The 21,920-nt window shown below is 41.4% G+C and overlaps 2 protein-coding genes across 6 annotated transcripts; both read right to left on the bottom strand.

Moving 5' to 3' along the window:
• Positions 1–38: 38 nt before the first annotated feature.
• On the bottom strand, positions 39–21,761 carry LOC6588512 (E3 ubiquitin-protein ligase RNF181 homolog). Of its 5 annotated transcripts, XM_026984373.1 has the most exons (4): positions 21,637–21,761; positions 16,582–16,598; positions 281–591; positions 39–229 (listed from the first exon to the last, which is right to left on the bottom strand). In XM_026984373.1, the coding sequence occupies exons 3-4, from the start codon at positions 587–589 to the stop codon at positions 95–97; spliced, it is 444 nt and encodes a 147-aa protein (XP_026840174.1). In that variant the 5' UTR covers positions 590–591; positions 16,582–16,598; positions 21,637–21,761; the 3' UTR covers positions 39–94. The 5 variants fall into 5 exon arrangements, 4 of the variants coding, with proteins under 4 accessions (XP_026840174.1, XP_026840173.1, XP_002013840.1 ...); XM_026984372.1 differs by lacking the exons at positions 16,582–16,598; positions 21,637–21,761 and adding an exon at positions 10,366–10,614; XM_002013804.2 differs by lacking the exons at positions 16,582–16,598; positions 21,637–21,761 and adding an exon at positions 6,798–6,957.
• On the bottom strand, positions 11,165–11,950 carry LOC6588533 (microtubule-associated protein RP/EB family member 3). Its single transcript, XM_002013802.2, has one exon. The coding sequence runs from the start codon at positions 11,841–11,843 to the stop codon at positions 11,244–11,246; it is 600 nt and encodes a 199-aa protein (XP_002013838.1). The 5' UTR covers positions 11,844–11,950; the 3' UTR covers positions 11,165–11,243.
• Positions 21,762–21,920: the final 159 nt, after the last annotated feature.

The raw sequence follows: 21,920 nt of genomic DNA, 5'->3' as shown, positions 1-21,920 counted from the left end.
GCATCCCATGTTCCACCCAGCCATTAAAACGTTACAGGCTCATACCATACCAATCTTTATTTCCCTTAACCAAATGACAATTTCAGCACTTTCTCTAACCAAACATGGAATTCATGAGGTTGTCCTGGCGCTCACGGCGGTTGGACTCGTCCTGCTTGAAGCGGCGCAACTCCTCGTACACCGCATCGTCGGTCTCCAGCTCGTAGCGGCACAGGGGACACGAGTTGGCCTGCAGGTGGATCGATTAAGTACTGGACTGAATGGAATACCCAACGATTACCTTCTTCAGCCACAGGAGAATGCACTCCTCGTGGAACTCGTGCTTGCACGGCAGAATCTTGTACACCTCTCCCACCAGGCCCGGCTCCTTGCACACCGCGCACTCCAGATCGCCGCCCAGCTCGGCCTCCAGGACCTTGTGCACAGGCAGCGCAGCGATGGCGCGCTTCGAGGCCTCCGGCACCTGTATGTCGATGTCGATGCCGTTCATGATGGCCAGCACCTGCAGGCGGCGGTAGTGCTTGGCAAAGTCGTTGGCCCCCTCCGGACCGGTGGGCTCGTGGCCCAGCTCCTCAAAATAGTCGGACATGGCTGCAAATTTGTTCAATAAACAATTAACAATAAAACTTGAGAGGTTGACAGGACAATCGTAGATGTTTTTTTTTTTCAGGGAACCAAATGCAATATTTATTTCGAAATTTCTCGTATTCTCTCGTATACAATGGGGACATCCCAATCCAGTCGGTCCTCTACTATAATAATTGCTCGATTAAATAATCGTATAATTGTTTAAGTATCTAAGAGGTCTTTGCATTTAAAATGTTTAATTTTAGTTTTAGTTTTACTCTCGTTTCAACAATTTAAAATTTAATAAGTCTAAAGTTACAGGCATATACTGGCTTCTTGTTAAATTCCACCACACAATTTCAGGACCATAGATACATATAAGATGGGTTGGGGAGCTGCCCAAGATGTGAGGAACAATGAGATACAAAGATGCAAAATAAGAGCAGGAATTGATCGAATTTTTCACCAGTTTTTTTTCCAACAAAAAAAAAGGGAAGGATAGGGAGACCAATAAAAACACAAAAATTAAAATCCTTTTTCGTTTCTTGTTTTTGTTTTTTTTTTTGTGATTTTCTCTTTACTAAATGATGTGTGTTTTTTGTTTTTTTTTTTTAATAATATTCAGTGTTCTAAAGTTATGGGTAGTTTACGGTACTTCATCGTAGTTACAGAGCTTGAATTATATAAAGTATGTATTACTCTTTAGACTAAGGGTAGACTGGTCGCCACAACTGTGCCTGGGGGCGCCCTACTGGTTGTTTCTCTTAGAGTGTAGTGTTGCATCTGTTGCAGGCTTATCGACTAAGGGTGCTTGCAGGATTCGTGGAGCAGAGTACGAGTGGAGTAAAATAGTATAAAATAAAAGTTGGGCTCGGGGAGAGAGTAAAACAAAACAAGACTTAGGCGCTAGGCTTTACAAATTAGGGTTTACGATTGCTAGAGAATAAATTAGAGGCGCCTGGTGGGTGGGGGCGGGGGATTGTGGCTGGTTGGGCAGGGCTGGACCGGGGTCGGGCAACGGGCTAATCGAAAAAACAGATTTATATACAGAGCGGGCGAGGGTGGGGGGGGTGGTAGGGAGGGCGCGCTACTTAAAGACGAACGAAACGAAAACGAATAAGTACACGGTTCTTGAACTATTTTAGCTACTTTAGCAGAGGGGGAAAGGGTAGCTATGCGTGGGGGGCGTGGGGGGAGTACACATGGAGTAATTACAATGCGCTTTAGATATACATATATATATATATATATGGATATATAGTATATAGGTAGGGGCGTATATAGAGAAGATACATATGTGTATACATCGATAATTTCTATAGTAAACGATCGGCTCGCGTTAACATCTATCACTAGCATTTACAGTTAGTTCTAGTCTAGTGCTAAAAGCAGCAACGGCAACGGCAACGTTACGGTTCCGGTTCCGGTCCACTCCTGGACTCCTGGCCCTTTCCTCTGGCCTTACGTATCAGAGACTGGCGCGCTTGATTGGGAGGTGTTTGTGGCGAGGATTGTGTGTGTGTTTGGTTGAGGGATGGAGCGAGCGTGCGGGCGGGCGGGCGGCCGGTCTAGGGTAGAGCTGCATCTAAGGCACTGGGCCGCCGGGCAGCCCGACCTAGTCCTAGTCCTAGTCCGTGATGGATATCTGCGCATAGCCCACCAGCGAACGCTCGTCGGGCACCTCGCCGGGCTGGACGCCCGAGCTCAGCTGGAACGTGATCGTCTTCATGGTGGCGCACTGGGCTATCAGGTGGTCCAGGTGCTGGGCCATCGGCTGTGTGTCCAGGGCGTCCACGAGGCCAGCATCCACCAGCTCGGTGGCAATGCCCTCGGCCGTGTCCTTGCCCACCATGAACTCGAAGCGAATGTCGTGCAGTTCGCGGCGCAGGTTGCGCATCCGCAGCACCAGATTGACGGGTGGTGCCTCCTCGCCGCCCCGCTCTTCACTGGGCAGGGGCATCTGGGCCAGGCCCGCGGTCACCTCCTGGGTGCTGGCGGCGGCGACTGGGGCGGCAGTGGCATTCAGTGCTCCTGCTGCGGCCGTTGCTGGCGTAACAGTGGCCGAGGAGACGCTGTGCGTGATCTCGGGCGAGGGGTCCTCTCGGTCGCTGTCCGAGGAGTCGGCCCGCTCCAGCCGGTTCATGGGCCGATCCTCCGAATCGGAGTCCGATGAGGGATGCTTGCGTCCGCCGCTAGTGCCGCCGTTGTCCTCCTCCTCGCTGGACCACACCCACTCGCCGGTGACGGTGCGGTGCAGGCGACCGGAGGCTCCCGGCTGCCGCTTGGCAGCCTTGTGCACCCTCGTCTCCATGCTGGGGCCCGACTGGAGCAGCGTCTGGGTGAGGTACTTGCGGTCCTTGGCCTTCTTGAAGAAGGCATGCTTCAGGAGCTCGCTGGCAGTGGGCCGTTTCGAGGGCTCCTTCTGGAGGCACTCGACGATCATCTTGCGGAATGTCTTGCCATAGGCCTTGTACTGGTCCTTGTCATCGGCGCCCGTGTCCAGGGTGGGCGGGTCGTTCTGCAGCGTCAGCATGAGCACCTTCATCGGCGGGTACTTGTGGTACGGCGCCGTTCCGGTGGCCATCTCAATGGCCGTGATCCCGAACGACCAGATGTCCGCCTTGAAGTCGTAGCCGTGGTCCTGCTCCATCACCTCCGGGGCCATCCAGCAGGGGGTGCCCACGAAGGTGTGCCGCACCTTCTGGCGCGACAGATCCCGGCCCGTGGCCAGCCAGGCGCTCACGCCGAAGTCGGCTATCTGGATGGTGCCGTCGTCGCCGATCAGGATGTTGCCCGCCTTGATGTCGCGATGGATCTGGCCGTTCGAGTGGAAGTACTCCAGGCCCTTGAGCACCTCCTTCAGCACCGTGGCAATGGTGGCCTCGTCGAAGACGCCCTGCTTGCAGTTGGACGTCCGCATCTTGTGCTTGATGATGTCCAGCAGGGAGCCGCCCTCCAGGAGGCGCAGCACCAGCCACAGCTCCTCGCGCACCACAAACGATGTGTGGTAGGTGACCACGTTCTCGTGGTTGCACGACGACATCGCCTGGATCTCCTTGAGCAGCTCGTCCATCGACGTGTTCCACTTCTCCAGATTGATCCGCTTGATGGCGCACTTCTCGTTCCGCGGTATGCAGTACGCCCCGTGCACCACCGCGGTCGCGCCCACTCCGATCACGTCCCGCAGCTCGTAGTCGTCCTTGGAGTTCGGCCACGGCTGCTTCTCCGGCACATTGGCCGCTCCAGCGGCGGCCACATTGTTGCTGGACAGGGTGGCGGGTATGGAGGTCATGCTCTTGGCGGTGGCGGTGGCGGCGGCGTGCGGTGGCGGTGTCCCTGGACGTCGGCGGGGCTGCTGTGATATCGCCGGTTGGCTCTGGGAGCGCTGCTGTGGTTGCCTGCCTCTCGGTTTGGGCTGCTTGCAGACCACGAAACTATCTTTCTTTTGGGGAGGCTTCTCCTGACAGGGTGGATGGAATTCCTCGTCCTGCTGCCGATAGATGGATGGATATCCTCCTGCTAGATTGACGCTGGATCGCTTCTCCTCCTGCTGGACGTTGTAGCTGCCCGAATGGGAACTTTCTCTGGCTCCTGAGTCCTGCTGTTCCTCTGATGGCTGCTCACGCTCCTCCTGGTGCTTCTCCTTCTTGACAAAGCAACCGAAGATGCGGCTATCTCTGGGATCGGCAACTGATTCGTTGGCTCCCGAAGCGGGTTTGCTGTTGTTGTTGTTGTTGTTGGCGATGTGCGCAACCTCTGCAATAGAGCAAAGAGTAAATTTCGGGTAAAGTTTGGGCCTTGCCTTTGGTTATCGTCAATGGGTTTCATAAAACAACAAGTCTACAAGATAAACGAGCTCTAATTCTTGAACATTTCATGGATAAAATGTCGAGTCGTTGGAAAGAGGAGCCGAAATTGATTTTGAAATTGATTGGAATTTTGATTTCAAAATATTAAATGGGAATTGATTTTTGGGGGGGTTGGGGGAAAGTATGAGTCAGGGCCTATTCCATGGTTGGTTCTCTTAGTCATTATCTAAATGTGGCATGGGAAAGTCAGTGCATCATCGATGAGGGGTACATTAGCCATAAACCAATACTTTTTAACAAAATTAAACAACATTTTTGTATGCTAATTAATTGCTAAACAATTTCCTTCATGCATTTCAATGTTTAAAATTTTTAGAAAAATTACTTTTTTGTACTCTTAAATTTATAAAATTTAATTAAGCGCTGAAAATGTACTATTATTATTTATTAAAATTCAATCATTGCAAATAAAGTGCATTTTTTCGGAATATTTCAATATTTCTTAAGGTTTTTGCCAAAAACAAACTGCATTTTTTTTTCGGAATATTTCATTATTTTTTGTTTTATAATTGTTTTGTTTGAAAATTTATTGCGACTTTTTTGATGAAGCCGGGAATTACCCGCACGTTTTGGCACAATAAATAATATTTTAACGCCCAACACATGTCAAACTGGCAGCTTCCCCCGCTCCACACCCCCCTGGGAACCGCTCTTATGCTAAATTTTTCCACGTTTCGCTGATAAGGTTTCGTTTTATGAATAGACGAGAGCAGTGTGCACCATATGATGGCCCGCGACTGTTTGGCGATCGGTCAACTGTAAGCGTGCTCTCTTTTGCTCTCCCTCTCTCTGTATGTCGCTCTTTTGTTCCATGTAGCATAAAAAGCGTTTTACTCTCAGCTGAATGTGGGGAATGCCGGAGAGCCGGGGAGGTGAGCGAGGGACCAATGACCGCATTGAGCTATAAATAGCAGCAGCAGCAACAACATCCACAACAACAACAACAACAACAACAACAGTAACGTGTGGAAATCGTAATTAGCTTTTGAGCTAAAATGTTTATAATAATGATATTGTTCCACTTAGTCGCTGGAGTGTACCACTCGGTAGTCCCATAATGAGATAAGGCCTGCCCCGAAATTGCGATGAAACTTGGAAGAAAGCCCATAAAAAATATATACATATGTATGTTTGTATATTTTTCGATACCTTCTCATTGGATTTATTTGATTCACTTCAAAGAACTTTAGACTATACTTTTGACAATAAAATACAGAAAATACTCTTCCATTGGCACAGGTTTTTCCCTATTGTTCCTTCTCCCTGTTACCTATAAATATCCCCTTTTACCAATGGGTAGCAAATGAGTGCAACTAAAATTCCATGAAGATATCTATGACAAGGCGAAAACTGCGATAAAGCCACCAGTTATCGGACGTGTCATGTGCCGGCACTTAATTAAAACCGACATCAGCTAGGCAAACAGCAATTGTTATTACACATACATAGATACTACACACAAAGACACATACTATATATTTTTTGGGGGTTAACTGAATTTCGCAATTTAAAACTTTTTTGGGGACCGTATTCTAATGGGAAACTCAAATAAAATAAAATACGAAGCAGAGGTATAAAAAAATGTTTACACAACAAACAAAACGGCGACGCAGACGAAGAGTACAGGAAACGCCTCTAAAACCGGCAGAGACAAAAAAAAAACAAAAACAAAACACTTGGCAACAGTCAATAGGGAAGGAGGGATGGCGGGAGAACGGGACCTGTGGCTGCTAATTTAAGCAAAGCAAATAAAAATATTTCTAAGTAAAATGTTACCCAAGAGGCGCCTAGAAAATGTCAAAATAAATCAATATCAAAACCCAAACCAGAAACGTAGGTTGGCAAGGCTTTGAATACCCTTACAGATCGATGGATACCTACACTCATCAGATGACAATCAAATTTATCCTTATAATATTCTAGGTTTAAGTTTTGTTTAATTTTTTCGGAACCACAAGACCTTCCAACAATATTTTTACATTTTGAAAAAATATTTGAAAAAAACATTCAGTGCGTGGCAGTTATTATACCCTCAACGAGGGTGCATATAGTGAGGAAGAGATGGCGGGGGGCCAAAGGAGGAGAGTGACAGACCAAAGGAGGATAGTGGGAAGAGATGGAGAGAGAGCGAGCGAGGTGCAGTCACACGATCATGTGCAAATGATAAGCACAAGTCTGCGTTGTCACACGACCGCGTACAGTGGAAAAAAATTGATTTCGTTTCAACATCATCACAGACACACACACACACAAAACTTGCACACACTTGCGGAGAGTTCAATAAATTTTCATTTCTGTTTTTATTGATTTCACGCAAAAGAAATCAAAACAATTTACGCAAAATTATGAAGAAACCGTTACATTGTGTTTGATGTTGTTGTTGTTCTCCTCCTCTTCTCCTTCTCGACGCACGCGCGCGTTTTTCTTCGCCTTCTTCGGGTGCTGGCGTTTTTGTTTCGTTCGTTCAGCCGCTCGTTTCACGCGATTTCGACGCGTTTTCATCCAACGCCGCGCAACAAATGAGCTTTTGCTCGAAGCGGCAGCCAGGCCAAGCCGTCCAACAACGTCAGCGACGGCGGCGCGTAACAAGTGCGCCAACGGCCTGATTGGAGGGAGGGCCGCCGCAGAGGACGGCGGGGCAGGCATGTGGCAACAGCAACAACAACAAGCATTCGTTAGAAAATACAAAAATAAATGTATTGAGCAAATATCAACAGCAACAACGTTTACGGCAAGGGGGGGGCGGGGGGTGGGTTGTGCTGCCGTTTGGCATGGCAAAAGAGACGAAACGAAGAAGAGTGAGAGAGAAACCGAGAGAGAGAAAACCAAGCAAGTGAGAGCAGAGCGGTGATAGTCCGCACAGTGGGCATAATCATGATAAATGTTGGACATTTTTAATTATGGGAAACCATTTCTTTGAAATGAATTATGTAAGAACTGTTTTTCATTAGTAAAAACAATAACTAATTTTTAAATATATGTTAGTGTAATTTTAATTAAAATAAGTTTCCATTCATTAAAATTAATTAGAAGAAATATTATGCAAAAAATGAGGAATTTTTCTGGAATAAAAAATCGTTTCTTCTTTCCACTGACCATTTTACCAACGAGTATTTTCTCTCCTTTCCTTTGGTTATTCTTTCCACTTTTTTTTTGTGTACTCAGATTTTATTTGCTCTGACGCGCACGATAAGTGAAAAACGTTTCCAACAACAACAAACGGGAACAATTAGCAACAATAAAGAGTCAAAAAAAAAGTAGAGCATAGATACAGCTGACGTATTTTCTATACCGCACCCAGACCCCAAATGGACTCCCAGTCCCTTCCACTTGGTTATCTCTCTGTGGGTTGGATAATATACTAATTGTTCCATTCGGTGGTGGGGCGGTGGGGAGTGTTGTGTTGTGGTGGGGACAAGTGGAGGGAAGCCCGAAAAATACGTACGTAAAGCCATCATGGAAAATTTGTAAATTGCATTCACAAACCCGTAGAGAGTAGAATAGACCTCAAAAAAGGGGGAAAGTCAGAGACACACCAGCCATATGGAAATATCTACATATCTGTATAATTTCGTGGGGCTTTACTCTGCACACATACATATACATATCTTCAGACATTGTGGTTGTAGAGAAATTATAGGATCAGTAGTCTGCATTGGCCATGGCGTGAAATTCTTTTCTGCTGTGCATGAAAATGCGCCATCGTTGGACCCGAAGACATATAAAAATAAAAATCGCACACAACACGCAAAGGCAGACACACACCCATACACACATTTCCCATTTTTTGCGTGGCGGCTCTATTTATAGATCGTCTCCTTCCCATAGATGTTTGCATATCATTTCCAATGCAGTTCGGCCATGGCGGAGTATCACAGGGGTGGTGTATGATCGGAGGAGGAGGATGAGCCGACGACTGGGGTTGGCGGCCGGCAAAGGTGATCGTCATCAGCGTCATATGCGTAGGTATGCGTGAGTATGAAACGGAATGAATCGGAATCGGGAAAGGTAGAAATGAATGAAAATGAATACTCTTCTTTGAGCCTTTGTCAAGATTTTTTCGTTCCCACGACTGTTTACCTGAAGACATAACCCTCTCTCTCTCTCTTTGTCGCTCTCGGCAACACCGAGCTTACTCGTTTTGCCTCGCTCCTTCGATCATCTCTCTCCCTTCGCGCTCTCTCACCAACACGCTCTCTGCACCAAGATCAAAGCACGGAAGAGAAGCTCATACACTGAGAATAATGCATGTAACAATTTGCTACGAAAAATCAGAGTTCTGGAAGTATTGAATCACACATTGATGGCTTTTTAGTAACGGAAGTAATATGTACCTATTAAACTTGATTAGTCTTCCCAAATCAGAAGGTGACTCAAAACTACGTGATCCACTTGTCTCCGGGGGGGTTGAGGGGTTGACCACAAACCCCCATTAACGGAAACACTTCACCATGTGAAGCTCTCGACTATAAATCTATTTTATACCTACTTAAAGCAAATATTATTAGCCATTTAACGTAGAAAATCGAATCTACCAGACACTTAAACAAATTTATTGCCCTTAAATCAGTGGAAAATTATACAACAAATGAGATTTTGGATTTGCATTTACAAATATTCGACAGCTTCATTATAATGGATGAAACGAAATAAATTGTATAAGCTATATGTTTGTTTAATTTGTGGTTATTGTAATTCATGTGAAGGCATATAATGGTGTTAATATTGACACTTTAACGAGCTTTTGCATGGCATATCATACCATACAATATCGTATTATCATCACAATTTGCAATGTAATCGTCCGCTAAGAATGATATATACTCATCACATATGTACATATGTTTTAATATTACATATGAGTGCTGGGTCGTGCCAAGTGCCTCAGCGACTGTTTGTTTGGATTTTATCTCTGGTTTTTGCAAATTTTCAGCAGGTTTCGTGTGGAAAAATAATTGATTATCTGGCTTTGCATTTACAGCTTTCAGCACTGGCATTGATTAATGCATTTTGAAAGCGAATTAAGATCTTTTAATGTCTCGATCTTGGCATTACATTCTGTATATTTTCCACGATCAATCAAATCAAAGATTTCATGAAATATGTAATTAAATGAAAGCAACAACAAGTAAACACTTTTTAATCTCTTAAATCTTAAGACTCTTTAGATATATGGGAACTATGGAAAATGGGAAAGTCCAAGCAAAGGATAATGAGTAATTAAATGTGTGCCTTTCAAGAAAATAATATCAAGAATATTAAAATAGGGAATAAATATCTAACTTGATCTTTCCAATAAGTGACTAAAATTACTAATGGAATTTAGAAATTGATCAGCCACAATATTTTTCGAAATTCATTTGCGATGTGTTCGAAATTCATATAGCTCAAATATTCATATAGCTAATATTAAATTTAGTAGGAAATATTTTTTAATCAAAACTGAAATAAAACAGTTTTGAATTCTATTTTTCCTCATGGTTTTCCTAGATGATTTATTGATGCCATTTATTTGAAATATTTAACGGAATGTGGAATATCAATCCACTTTTTATTGACATTTTTATCATCGGATAACAACAATAATTCTCAAATTTAATTATCCTTAGTTGAGGTATTTATAAATCACTGTCAGAGGATGAGTTTTTCCAGCAATTCCCCTAAAAGGTGGCACACCTCTTAGGGTTCCACACCCCACACTGCACACTCCACACTTGCCACTCATTTCTAAACCTACAATCTATCTATAACCAGGTATAGATAAATATAGATAAATGTACATATTTGTGGCTTACAAAATGACAAATGCGGGGCACGAAATTATAAAAAATTAATTTAGTCACACAATGGAAATTTGCATTCTATTTTTTTCCACCAAACAACACACACACAAAATGGAAGCTTAAATCAAATAAAATTGCAAACCCACTTTGCTTGAGGCACATAAAATTGAGTAGCTGCATTTTGGAGTTTCAAAATTGATGTATTTTTCACGATTTTCGATTTGAGATTTCTGAAGTTTCTTCACACTTGACACGCGAGGAGGACACTTGAGGAGAGGCGTCGTCCTGGCCAGAGCGGCTATCAACTGGCGATTGCGATTGATTGTGGAGATTCGATCCGAATGCAATTCAGAATCGCATTGCTCGCGATCGGACTGCTGACGGCTGACGACGGACGGCGGCGGTCGCTCCTCCAGCGCGCAAATCACAATTTCGACTGAACTTCACAAATCGTTGTAATCAAACATTTAAAATGAAAAGGTTTTTTTTTTTTTTTCGTTAAGCAATAAACAACAATAAAAATTAAATGAGCTCTACAAATGGCGGAACACGACGAAAACAGCAACAATAACAGCCATAACGATCCATAGCGACGCGTCGAGACAGACGGTGGCGACGGTGGCGATCGACGGGGACGGAACCTGTGCAAAATGTGCGAAATTTTGCCGCCTCCATCGCCGGGCCGCGTTGGCGTTGACGTTAGTTAGTTAGTGGTAGTAATTCCCAGTCTATATCTGTGTTTGTATCTGTATCTATAGCTCTATCTGTAACTGTATCCGTGTCTGTTGCGGCGGCTGCTTTATAGCTAAAGCTCGGCTGTCCCCCCATTAAGTAATATGAATGAGTGATTGACTTTGATTTCAAATTGAAATGGAAATTCCTTTGGGGCTGGGGAATACCTATTTGCATATTTAAGTTCCAGTTCCAGTTCAGAACATTTTGAAAAAATAATTTAATGAAATTTTATTCTAAGGAGATTTAAAATCTCAAATATCGCTAAAAATAAGCTTCCTTTACGATATATTTATCCAGACATCGAACGCATCAATACACCAACGAAGTCTGGTTGATGTTTTCGGGAAAGGACTGACACCGATCGCTGGCTGAAGGTCCGAGATGGAACTACAGTACTGCTGGACGACCGCTTGCTGGACGACAGCTTGCTGGACGAACGCTTGCTGGACGACAGCTTGCTGGACGACCGCTTGCTGGACGACGGCTTGCTGGGCTCCGAGACATCCTGGAAGACTGTGTCCTGCTTGTCAATGTTTCGGTTGTAAAGCTTTTTGAACCACTGAGCGAAGTCCAAGTTCTCGCGACGGCCACCCACAATCATCCTGCCGATCTGGATGTCCTTGTCCACGCCCACCTTCTGCAGGGCCCGCTGTAGCAAAAGGAAGTTGGCCTGGTAGTCCGCCTGGAGATGTGAACCGTGTTTCACCTTCTTCAGGTTTATGGTGCCCGGATGGAGTTGGTTAAACAGCTGACAGTATTCGGCGCCGGATCCCAGAGCCTCCAGCTTTTTGATATCGATGTTCAGGGTACTGTTAATCCATTTTATGATCTCCTTACGCGACAGGTTCTGCGAAGGATTTGAGTTTCTGGTGTGGTAAACGTTCAGCATGTCGTTCTCTTTTATCAGTGAATTTGGAAAAAAAAATTTTTGTAAATCTTGTAAAATATATTTTGTTTTCTCATGCAATCCTCTCTGTCTGATGTTTCGAATAAGACTATTTCCAACACTTCATTGGACATTTAACGCCTTTGCTTCCTTGATGCATGATTTTTAGCTGATTTTTCAACGATTCCATAGGTTACTCGACTCCGAATTAAGGTGCCCGTTAGTTTTAAGTCCGAAAAAATTGACGACCCGATAAACTTGTGGGAAAATCAGTTCGGCTTTCTCCAGGCCTGTAATTTGTGGGAACGAAAAAGAACAACAGGGTGCTGTTAAGCGCACAAATATGCTGTTCTGTGCAAAACACAGGTTTGCTTTGGTTAAAACATCAGCGCTTTTTATGCTTTGCTTAATGTGAAGTGCCTTTTCTTCTTCTTTGTTGGGATTTCTAAAATTCTTCTTCACCTTTTTGTCGATCCGAAAAATTCCGAACCGGCATGACTTTCGCATGAACCCTTGAGAAACTCAAATTTTCGTTTTCCAACACTTTTTCGGTACGAGAAATGTTAGCTCGAAGTCGAGAAACTGGCCAAAAGTCATACAGATTTTATTTATTGTTTATAGAATTTTTCATCATCAAAAATTGTATTTCGGAACTAGTTCATACCAAATCTATCAATCAAATACCTGATTTTTTAGAACTGGTACCGAAATATTGAGTTTGGAAATTGTTCCAAATGAAAACAGTTCTGGTATATCCAGAAGCAAACCGATGTAGCTAGCAGACTCCATAATTTTTCGCAAAACCTTCCAAGAGATTGAGTTCTAAAAATGTTGAACTGGTTCGAAAACGAACATTATCGTTCTTGCGTTTCTAGAGTTAAATCGGAATTTATTTTACCCCAAATCGCAGCTTTGTACAAATGGAACTAGTTCTTTTATCTCTACTCCTTTTTAGCTTCACGTTATATTCCTCTCCCTCCCTGGGAAGCTTTAACCCTACCTAATCCACATTTAACCCATGTTTACTCTGGAAAGGCATTCCTCTGGAAAGGCATTCCTCTGGAAAGGCATGCGCATTTAACTCATGTTTGTATTATTTTAACAATTAGAGGAAATTTATTTTTAAATTCTTGTTTATAGTTCAAGTTGCTTTCTTTTTCGATTTTTTTGTATGCGCATTTTCGAGGGGGATTTATTGTATCCGAGCTAACAAAAGCGAATAAGCAAAATGTGTGAAATTTGTCAGGCTGTGCAAATTGTATCTGTATCTATGTACACACGCGTATATCTGTGTCTGTGTCTGTAAACGTAGGAGGTTACTTTTTATGCGCACCGGCAACACGAGTCAAGTGATCGAACGCCCTCAAAAATTTTGACACACAAAAGACCGAAAGCCCCGATTTAATTAGCGCCCAATGTTATATGACACGTGCGTGGGCGGGCCAAAGGTTGAGTGCGTTCCTGGCACCTCCGATCTATTGGTGTCGTGGAAGCTTTCGCCAAATATTCGCTGGCGTGACGTCGGTGTCGGTGTCGGTGTCGGTGACATCAAAATGAGGGACAAAACTTATGAATGAGAGAGTAAAAACTAGAACTAAGAACCACACAATCGAGTGGTTGTACAGCAAGATACTTATTGTATCTTTTTGGTGGGACAACTACCGAAAACCAATCCAGTCGTTGTAGAATCCGGTAGATTTGTAGCCAAAGCGGCCTTGGATTCTCTTGGATCCCCACAAGCACAAATGGACAGCCATTATCTACAGCCTTGTCGGTAATACATACATCATACCCTTGTGCACCATTGGGGTTCATGAAACTTTATACATTTTGTATAAACAAAAGTACGTTTTGAGTTTTCAAAAAAATGCCACAAATTTGCCATGTGCCATATCTCATATGCCAAAATCATAGCTCACACGTTCAGTTCAATTTGCTGGTCAAGATTTCATGTGATCTTCCGCTCTGTCTGCCTCCATCTGTCAAGGCAAGGACGCCTGGGTCTTTTGCACTCGCAAAAAATAAAAATAAATCAATATTCTTGAGAGCAAAATGTTATACAGAGTTCGAGGGTATTGCAGTTCAATGAGCCACAGAATGCGCCGTCCAAGTGCAGGAAGTAAATGTTTGTGCAACACACATTTCATATGTGACAAAAATAATAATAAGTCAAGTTTTCAGTGGAATGAAATATTTGTAGATCAGTTTAAATGATTTTTAGTTATGTGTTAAATTTTTTATTCGGGGTAAATACGAAAATAAAATGGAGAGATTTTATAGTTTTAGTTGAATTAAAAATTAATTATTTCAACTATTTATCTCAGAAATTTAATGAAATGTTTGTGAAGATTTGACCGTGAATCAGTTTAAATTATCTTTAGTTATTTGTTATATTTTTAAAGCTCGAAAAAATAAAGAGAAAAATAAAATGAAGTATTTTAAAAAAGAATTAATTTGAATCAGTTTAAATTACTTTTTGTTAATTTATATATTTTTTTGTCTTCAAATTTGGAAATAAATATTATTTTAAATTTTGAATTTATTAAAATGGTGAAAAAATAAGATCTATAAGATATGTATTCCTTTATATGGCACATGCTCCGATTTTGATACATTTTTGAGGTGCTTAAAAAGTATAGTGCCGATTACATTCTCTCCCAGAGTGGCTTAGCACTAAAGACAGGCTTTTAATGTCTGAATTTAAAACCAAACACAATTAAATGACAATTATTTCAGACACGCTGCATCGAATATAATCCGTATAAATCATTCGTTCGATCAACAATATTCACCATTGTTCCATATTTGTACGAGTATGTGATATCTCCAGTTCTACTTTGGACACGAGAATACCGATGCTCACATCTCAATTATAAAATATTTCTTATACAATACAGGTTAACCTTGCCACAAATCACACAGGCCCGGGGCACGTACGTACCCCTCTCTCTCTCCGTTCAGCCTGCCTCGTCAATATGCAAAATAATCGTTAAGCCCGCGACGCGCGAGAGATGACAATGTCTAAAAATAGCAATCGCAATTGAAATGTCGGTCCATATTAAGCCCCGGAGCACAGTTATACTTGGGTTTTGGTTTTGGTTTCTTTCACTCGCCGTGTTTTTTTTTTTTTTTTTGTTGTGGCTAAATTTAAAACGTTAAACGTCACGTTGAGTGGGTAGGAAATGGTGCACACAATTCTGTAGCGATCGTGCACAATGGGGTCAGCCCTCTCTCTGACAGGCAGACCCTCCTGTGCAGAAATTGTAAATTACAAGCAAACAACACAAGTTCAAAGTCAAAATACCAATTGAACAAAAGCAGAGAAGGAGAGAGAGAGGGAGAGAGAGAGCGAGATCTCTAAACGTATGTCTGTCAGCAGACACCGACCTATTCATTCAGTACCCCGGTCCCCTGACGATCCTCAAACATGATCATTATGTCAATTTGTTGTTGTTTTTCCGCTCGACCGAGCATGCAAACAAATTAAGACTGAGGGCGGCGCCGTGCCCCGGAATAGCGACTAGTGAAATTTAATTAGCATGGCCCCACTGTACGAATCACTGGGGCTGTCTCTGCCGCTGTCGCTGCCGCTGTCTCTGTTTCGGTCTCGGTCTCATGCCCTCCCACACATTTCCGCGTGCTAGCAGTGAGGCAAATTGAGCGATTAGCGCCGAGCAGAACGTGACCCAGGAACCCGTCTACTCCCCAACCACCCCCACGCCCTGCTATCTCCCATCTGCCATCTCAATTTAATTTCGATTTTAGATCAACATTTAGATTCGACTTTTGTGCAATGCAATTCTGTTTAATGCGTTTCATCGTCTGTCTGGCCCCATACCGTCCCGTCCCGTCCCGTCCCGATCCGATCGGGTCCTATCCCACCGAAGCGTGCTCTTTTGATGACTTTAGAATATTCCCACATACCGATGACTAATTACGTGTTGATTTACATATTTACTATAAGTACTACAATTTTATTTACAAAATGATTACCGGGAATCATTTTAAAATTCTTCTAATCGGGTTTTAAATATAATGTTTAAAAAAAAATTTTTGTGTGGAATCCTTTAATCCGCTGCTCATTCAGTACCAGACTAAAGAATCCAAAGTCCCGTGGTTGCCTTTCCTGCCACGCGCGCTCTCTCTCTCTCTCGCAGAGCAGCTTCACAGCAAACCAAAAATTAAAAAAAAAAATTTACATCTCCAATAAAAAAGTTTAAGGAAATGGAAGGAATTCTTAAAGTGGAAAAAGCAACAGAAAATAGTCCTCGAAGGATCCATGGAAATAGAGCAAACCCCCAGATCTAGATCTTTTTAATCACACAATAATTTTAATGTAATTTCCTGCCAAAATTATCAATAAAAGCAATTCTGAATCATTCCAATTTATGGCCATTAAAAATGCTGCTTAAATGGAAATACCTCCATGAGGAAAAGAGAAAATATTTCTTTAGTAAAAATCAAAAAAGAAAGGTAGAACAAAAAAAAAATTATAAAAAGTATTTATCAAAAAGATGAATAGTTTTTGGAGATAATGATTTATTGAGAATATAAAAATATGGCAATAAGAAAACATTGTTCCACAAAAACCCTGAGCAGCTCTTTTATAAATATGTATATAAATAAATAATTTGGAAATCTAAATGTGTGAGAAGCCAGTTATGTTTGCAATTTTTATTCAAAAATACTTGATCTACATTCGTCATATGGGGGTTCCTTCAGAGAATGTTCTTCTACTTACCAGAGGATCCTTAAAATCTGTAAAAACAAATAAAAAAACACTTTAGAAACTTCAAAGAGGGGAAAATGCAGTACAATTTAAATAAGGGATTACGAAATTTAAGCAATAATCTTCCATCAAAAAATCCAACATTTAAGAGACAAAGAGAAGGGGGAGCAATAATAAATAATTAGAGCACATAAATTTTGATTTGTAAATGTGCAAATAATTTATTATTATTTTTTGCCTGCCCCAAAAAGGCAGCCCAAAAATAAATGAGACTCGTATGTTCGGCCGGCCACATAACTTATCTTCATGCCAATAAATATACAACTTATCCCGCATGCATATAAATTATGAGCAGCCGAGGCCACCGGCCACCAGCCACCAGCCACCGACACGGGCCGTCGAGATGCCGCCAATTTCTATGCCACAAGAGGAGTGCAGCTGAGGTAGGCGCTCGTGTGGCACCTGTTGCAACAAATTAGGCGAACGACAACATAAATAAGGATGTTTTTATCAAGCAAGCGGCCGGAGAGTAAACTAACAAAAATTAATAGGGCATGTTGTGGAAAATCTTTAAATTATTTTTAAAATAATATTCCCTCTTTTGGTATTTTTTCAAAGATACTTCTAAATTTTGAGACAGTCAAGGGGCGGGAAGAGGTTTGTTTTGGCTTCGAAATTCCACACAGAAATATTTCCCAATCTTTAATCAAAGCATAGGCCCAAAAACAGCTGCAGACTTTAATAATCTGTCATAAATTATAAACACAATTTATGCTGCAATATTTGCAAATATTCTAAAAACAATCACAACACGATAATAATACGCTCTCACATCCACAAAAACAGACGGCATGGCACGTGCTGTAAAACCCATTAAAAATATTTTCCTACAGTCATGAAACGAGAATAAATAATAGAAAACTGAGAGCGTATTAAAATATGAAATCTTTGTGGACAACAAAATGACATGCAAGACAAACAAATTGCGCTTAAATTTATGACAGGCACTCGCTCTCGATCTGGCTCTCTGTCCCATCCACAGACCCATCCCCAAACCCATCCATCCGCCATCCCATATGCAACATCGGTGCACACGAGTGCACCAAAATGAAATATGTTCAATGCAAAAAATTTAACAAATTACTCAAGTATTTTGTACAAATATTAAAGCCAAAGAAGTACCCAGCTCTCTCGTTTGGAAGATTGCATATAAGACAGTAAATTCTGCCAAAGAATTTTGTATCTTAAAGGTTTTTAAAACCAGGTTAAAAAACATATCTCCTTGCCTTGTCCCTAGATCTTTCGTAGAGTCGTTCCACTAGGGCATGTCCTGATTCAATGCTAGAATAAAGCACGTAAGCCTGAAGGTAATAAAATTCGCATTCCATGAATATGAGCTCGTAAATGCTCAGAATAAATCTTAATAGTTTTAGACATTTTTTTATTGCAGAAATCAATTTTGTATCTCAAAATCAATTAATTTAATCTAGACTTTTTTATCGCAAAATTTTAAAATTTACTCCCTTAACAAAAATTCATTACAAGCAATACACTCAGCGAAAAATTACAGAGTAAAATGAATTAAAAACATATTTAACTTAAATATATAATTTTTTAAGTGCAAACCAAACAGACTTTTATCTAAAAATAAATGTAAAAAAGTCTTTGTAAATAAATAAATATAATAAAATAAAATAAAATATACGTAGGGAAACTTTTATCATTTATGGGAAATATATTTAATGTGAAATTTCATTTAATTTTATATATTAAATATATTTTTAAATGAAATATGTTAAAATATTTATATATATATATAAAATATTTATTGAATTTGAAGGAAATATATTTATTTTAAATATCACATATATTAATTTGATATATGATATATATTTACATAAAATATTTCCATATTAATGGTGAAATGTCAGTGAAAAAACTTTCTTTCTATTATATTGGTATCAATAATTCTCATCTCAGGTCTTTTTTCTCTGGGTGTATATTTTCTAATATTTTTTAAGTGTTTTTTGTAGTCCTCGATCCCCTCCAAGTTCCATAGAACAAATGCAATGAGTATCTCCTGCCATCCCCTGTGTTTTGAATTACATTGGGGATTAATCTTATCGCAGTCATTAATCGAACTAATGAAATTCTAAGTGCTGCTATATTTAGGCATGACTATCCCCAAGGAAGGGTCTTGCCTGGTCACCAGACGACAACAGTATGCGAATGCCAATCAATAAGTGATGCAGACTGTACTCGGAGACTGCGAGTGGGAATCAATCGGCAATTAAGATGGGGCGCCAGAGGCGACGATTGCACGTGGTCCGCACGATGGTTCGTCACATGGGCGACAACTATCTAAACAATTGCCAATAGTCGCATTCCGAGCATAAATTGCTGGCACGGATGCAACTAATTAGAAACGCAAATTGCCAATTACCAATTGCCACTTGGCCAGGCCACAGGTGTAAATGGCACGATTATTCCATTATGATAGCCACTACGCTTTAGCTTTAAGCCCCGTTGATCAATCGAATTAGCAAAACGGTTTCACCATTCTCCACCCGATCCAATTCCATTGTGATCGATTTTATCGGATGGTGCTGGTACAGCCACGCGACTGTGGCATGCGGCCCACTTGTGAAATTCTTTAGCAATTAGGATTCATGCGAGTACGAGTATGCATAGGTGTTCAGAGGTTCCAACAACTTTGAGGCCCCGAAGAAGGCTTTGAAGGGGAACAAATTGTTTTAGGGAATTTGTACATACAATTGTTTTCCCTAGAATTTCAATACATTTGCTCTTTCCCTGCAGTGATTTAATTGTTGTGTGCATTACCAGTTTCTTAATGAATTTAACAACGATTAAAATGCAGACATACAGCTGTGTGCATGCAAACAGTAGTGCCGCACTTCTCAACTTTGAAAACACTTTTTGGGAAATTTTTTCCAAATCTTCAAAATTGTAAATACCCAAATCCTATAACACTTGGCATTCTTCTGTTTTTAATATTTCGTTTTATAAGAACCCATCAAATCTGCTGTTCATGGAAATAACCAACGAAATTTTAAACTAAAACTTATGTCAAATGTTCTACAAGTTTCTTGGAGTTTAATTTATAGTTTTTGATCATTTTGGTTTTCATTACGGCCTTGAAACGCCCTGACAAGCGTCCTGCAAACGCTTTAATAGGACTTGAGACCTTATTTCTTGAAGCAATTGCCAAATCTGTGCTTTGGTTAATGGATTTGCCATAAGTTTTCGATGGCAAAACGTCTATCTTTTCGGATACCAACCAATTCCTATCGAGCTTTTTTGAGTCTTTCGGGTCATTACCCTGTTGAAAGATTTTTTTGAGAGGCAGTTTTCAATGGATATGAATGAAATGTATTCTCAAGTATGCCGACATACACATGATTTGAAGACACAAATATAAGAATACATCACCGGAGGGAAAATGAATTAGTATTTATTTTTGTGTGAAATATAACTACTTTACGATTATAAAAAATATTTCATTTGCATTCCCAAAAACTTCTCATTCTTACATCTGATATTGTGAAAAGTGGCATACCCATTTTTGTATAGGTTTTCAGCGTATTCAAAGGCAAAAAAGGGAGCAAATATATATATATGTATATACCTATCAACTATTAACTATTGTTTTGCAATTTGTTATCGTTTACTTGTGCAATAATTATCTGACAATTAACGTATTGATGTAAAGATTGTAAGGTAATTACAATTCAATTATAAGCCATTTTCCATGTAATAGTCGGATCCCATATAGGGTCGGGCCATTTTACATATTAATATCCATATATTTCCCCATATTTTGACTTCATGAACCAGAGCTATTACATCACGGGACCGGCGAAACACGTATTCATATTGTATACTAAAGAAATCTTCTCCTTCGACCGATCCCTCAATATACGAAGGCGGGTATATCAGTCCTCAGATATATTTTAATAACATAAAGTACAAATAAAATCTACAATAACTAGTGAAAATCGATATCTACATATGTATTACATTTTTCTGAAATATTTCCATTTCCACTAAATGGAAGTGGTCTGATAAGAGGGGTGTTGAAAGTTTGGTTCACGTGAGGAGATACCCAGGATTATGCGGGCGAGCCACCTTTTGTGAGGCCGAAATTTAATTGAACCCCAAACCCCTAGTGGAATTATTGTTAACCTTCAGAAATTGGTGTGTGAAAATTAACCTTAGTGATGTGTTCCGACAGAAACTAGTTACAGCAGCGGTAATAAAAAATGATAACACGCTAAATGAATGCGTATTGCATAATGTGTTTGTCTCTCTCTTGCTGTCGCCTGCAATTGAAAATGCAAATTGCGCGGGAATTGGAAAGAACAGCTGGTCCGGGACAGCTGCCCTGCTCTCGCGCTCTCTCTTTCTCTCTGTCATTCTCTGGTGCACCCACAATCCAGAGAAATGGGTGGAAAGCAGCTGAAAAACCTCTAATTGGGGCTAGTTGGCGAGCGAGCGCTGGGTAGCGTAGTCGTCCATTTGAAGTTCGTATCAATTAAGAGAAATGCAGCAATTCAATCAGACCGAGGGTGTGCCGGCCCAATATTGCTGGACGCCAGTGTCTCCAGTAATACACGCGCGTGTTCCAATTCCAAACGGTGACACGCATAACCTCACACAACCACAAGCTTATTCACTGAGTCACCCTCTCTCTCAAGCAGCCTCTCTCTCTCTTTCTCACTGTCTATTTGGTTGCTCTCTCTCCGCACAGATGACAACAAGCCGGTATATTCGCGGTTGCCGCAACGAATGAGAGGCTAAAAGGCAATCAAATAAAACAAAAAGAGAGAGGGAGAAGAACTACACAAAACAGAATAAGGCAGCGGCACTTTGCTAGAACCAGTTACAGAGATATTCAAATGGAAAATATGCATAAAAAACGAACAAAGTAGGATAAGGAGAAAGACAGTGGGAAGGAGAAAGAGATGAATTGTAGGAGTGGCACTGCGCACTGCTGATTTGTGAGGCAACAATTGGGGCAAAATCGATGAAAAAGCAATAGGCACTCACTCTCCTCTCTGCTCCTTGGATCGACGGCACCGCTGTGATTGATTTTTTCACCGCTTCAGATAGAATCTCCGATCTTCTGAAGCACAGAAAATATCTTAGTTTCCTCTTCGAATGCACAAAAAATCAGCAAACCGAAACGTCTCGACGGCACGAAAAAACAACAACTTTTGGTGGCCGTGTTTCAATCCCGTTTCGTTGTTGCCGTTCGTTCTCTTTGTTTATCATGTCGAAAAGCTTGCGAGAGAGAGAGAGAGTGGATGTTGGCGCGTGGAATGAAACACCTC

Source organism: Drosophila persimilis, unplaced genomic scaffold (genome assembly GCF_003286085.1).
Source record: "Drosophila persimilis strain 14011-0111.01,24,50 unplaced genomic scaffold, DperRS2 tig00000000-arrow-pilon, whole genome shotgun sequence".
NCBI classification, from domain to species: domain Eukaryota; kingdom Metazoa; phylum Arthropoda; class Insecta; order Diptera; family Drosophilidae; genus Drosophila; species Drosophila persimilis.
This window is presented reverse-complemented; position numbering and strand designations above follow the sequence as displayed.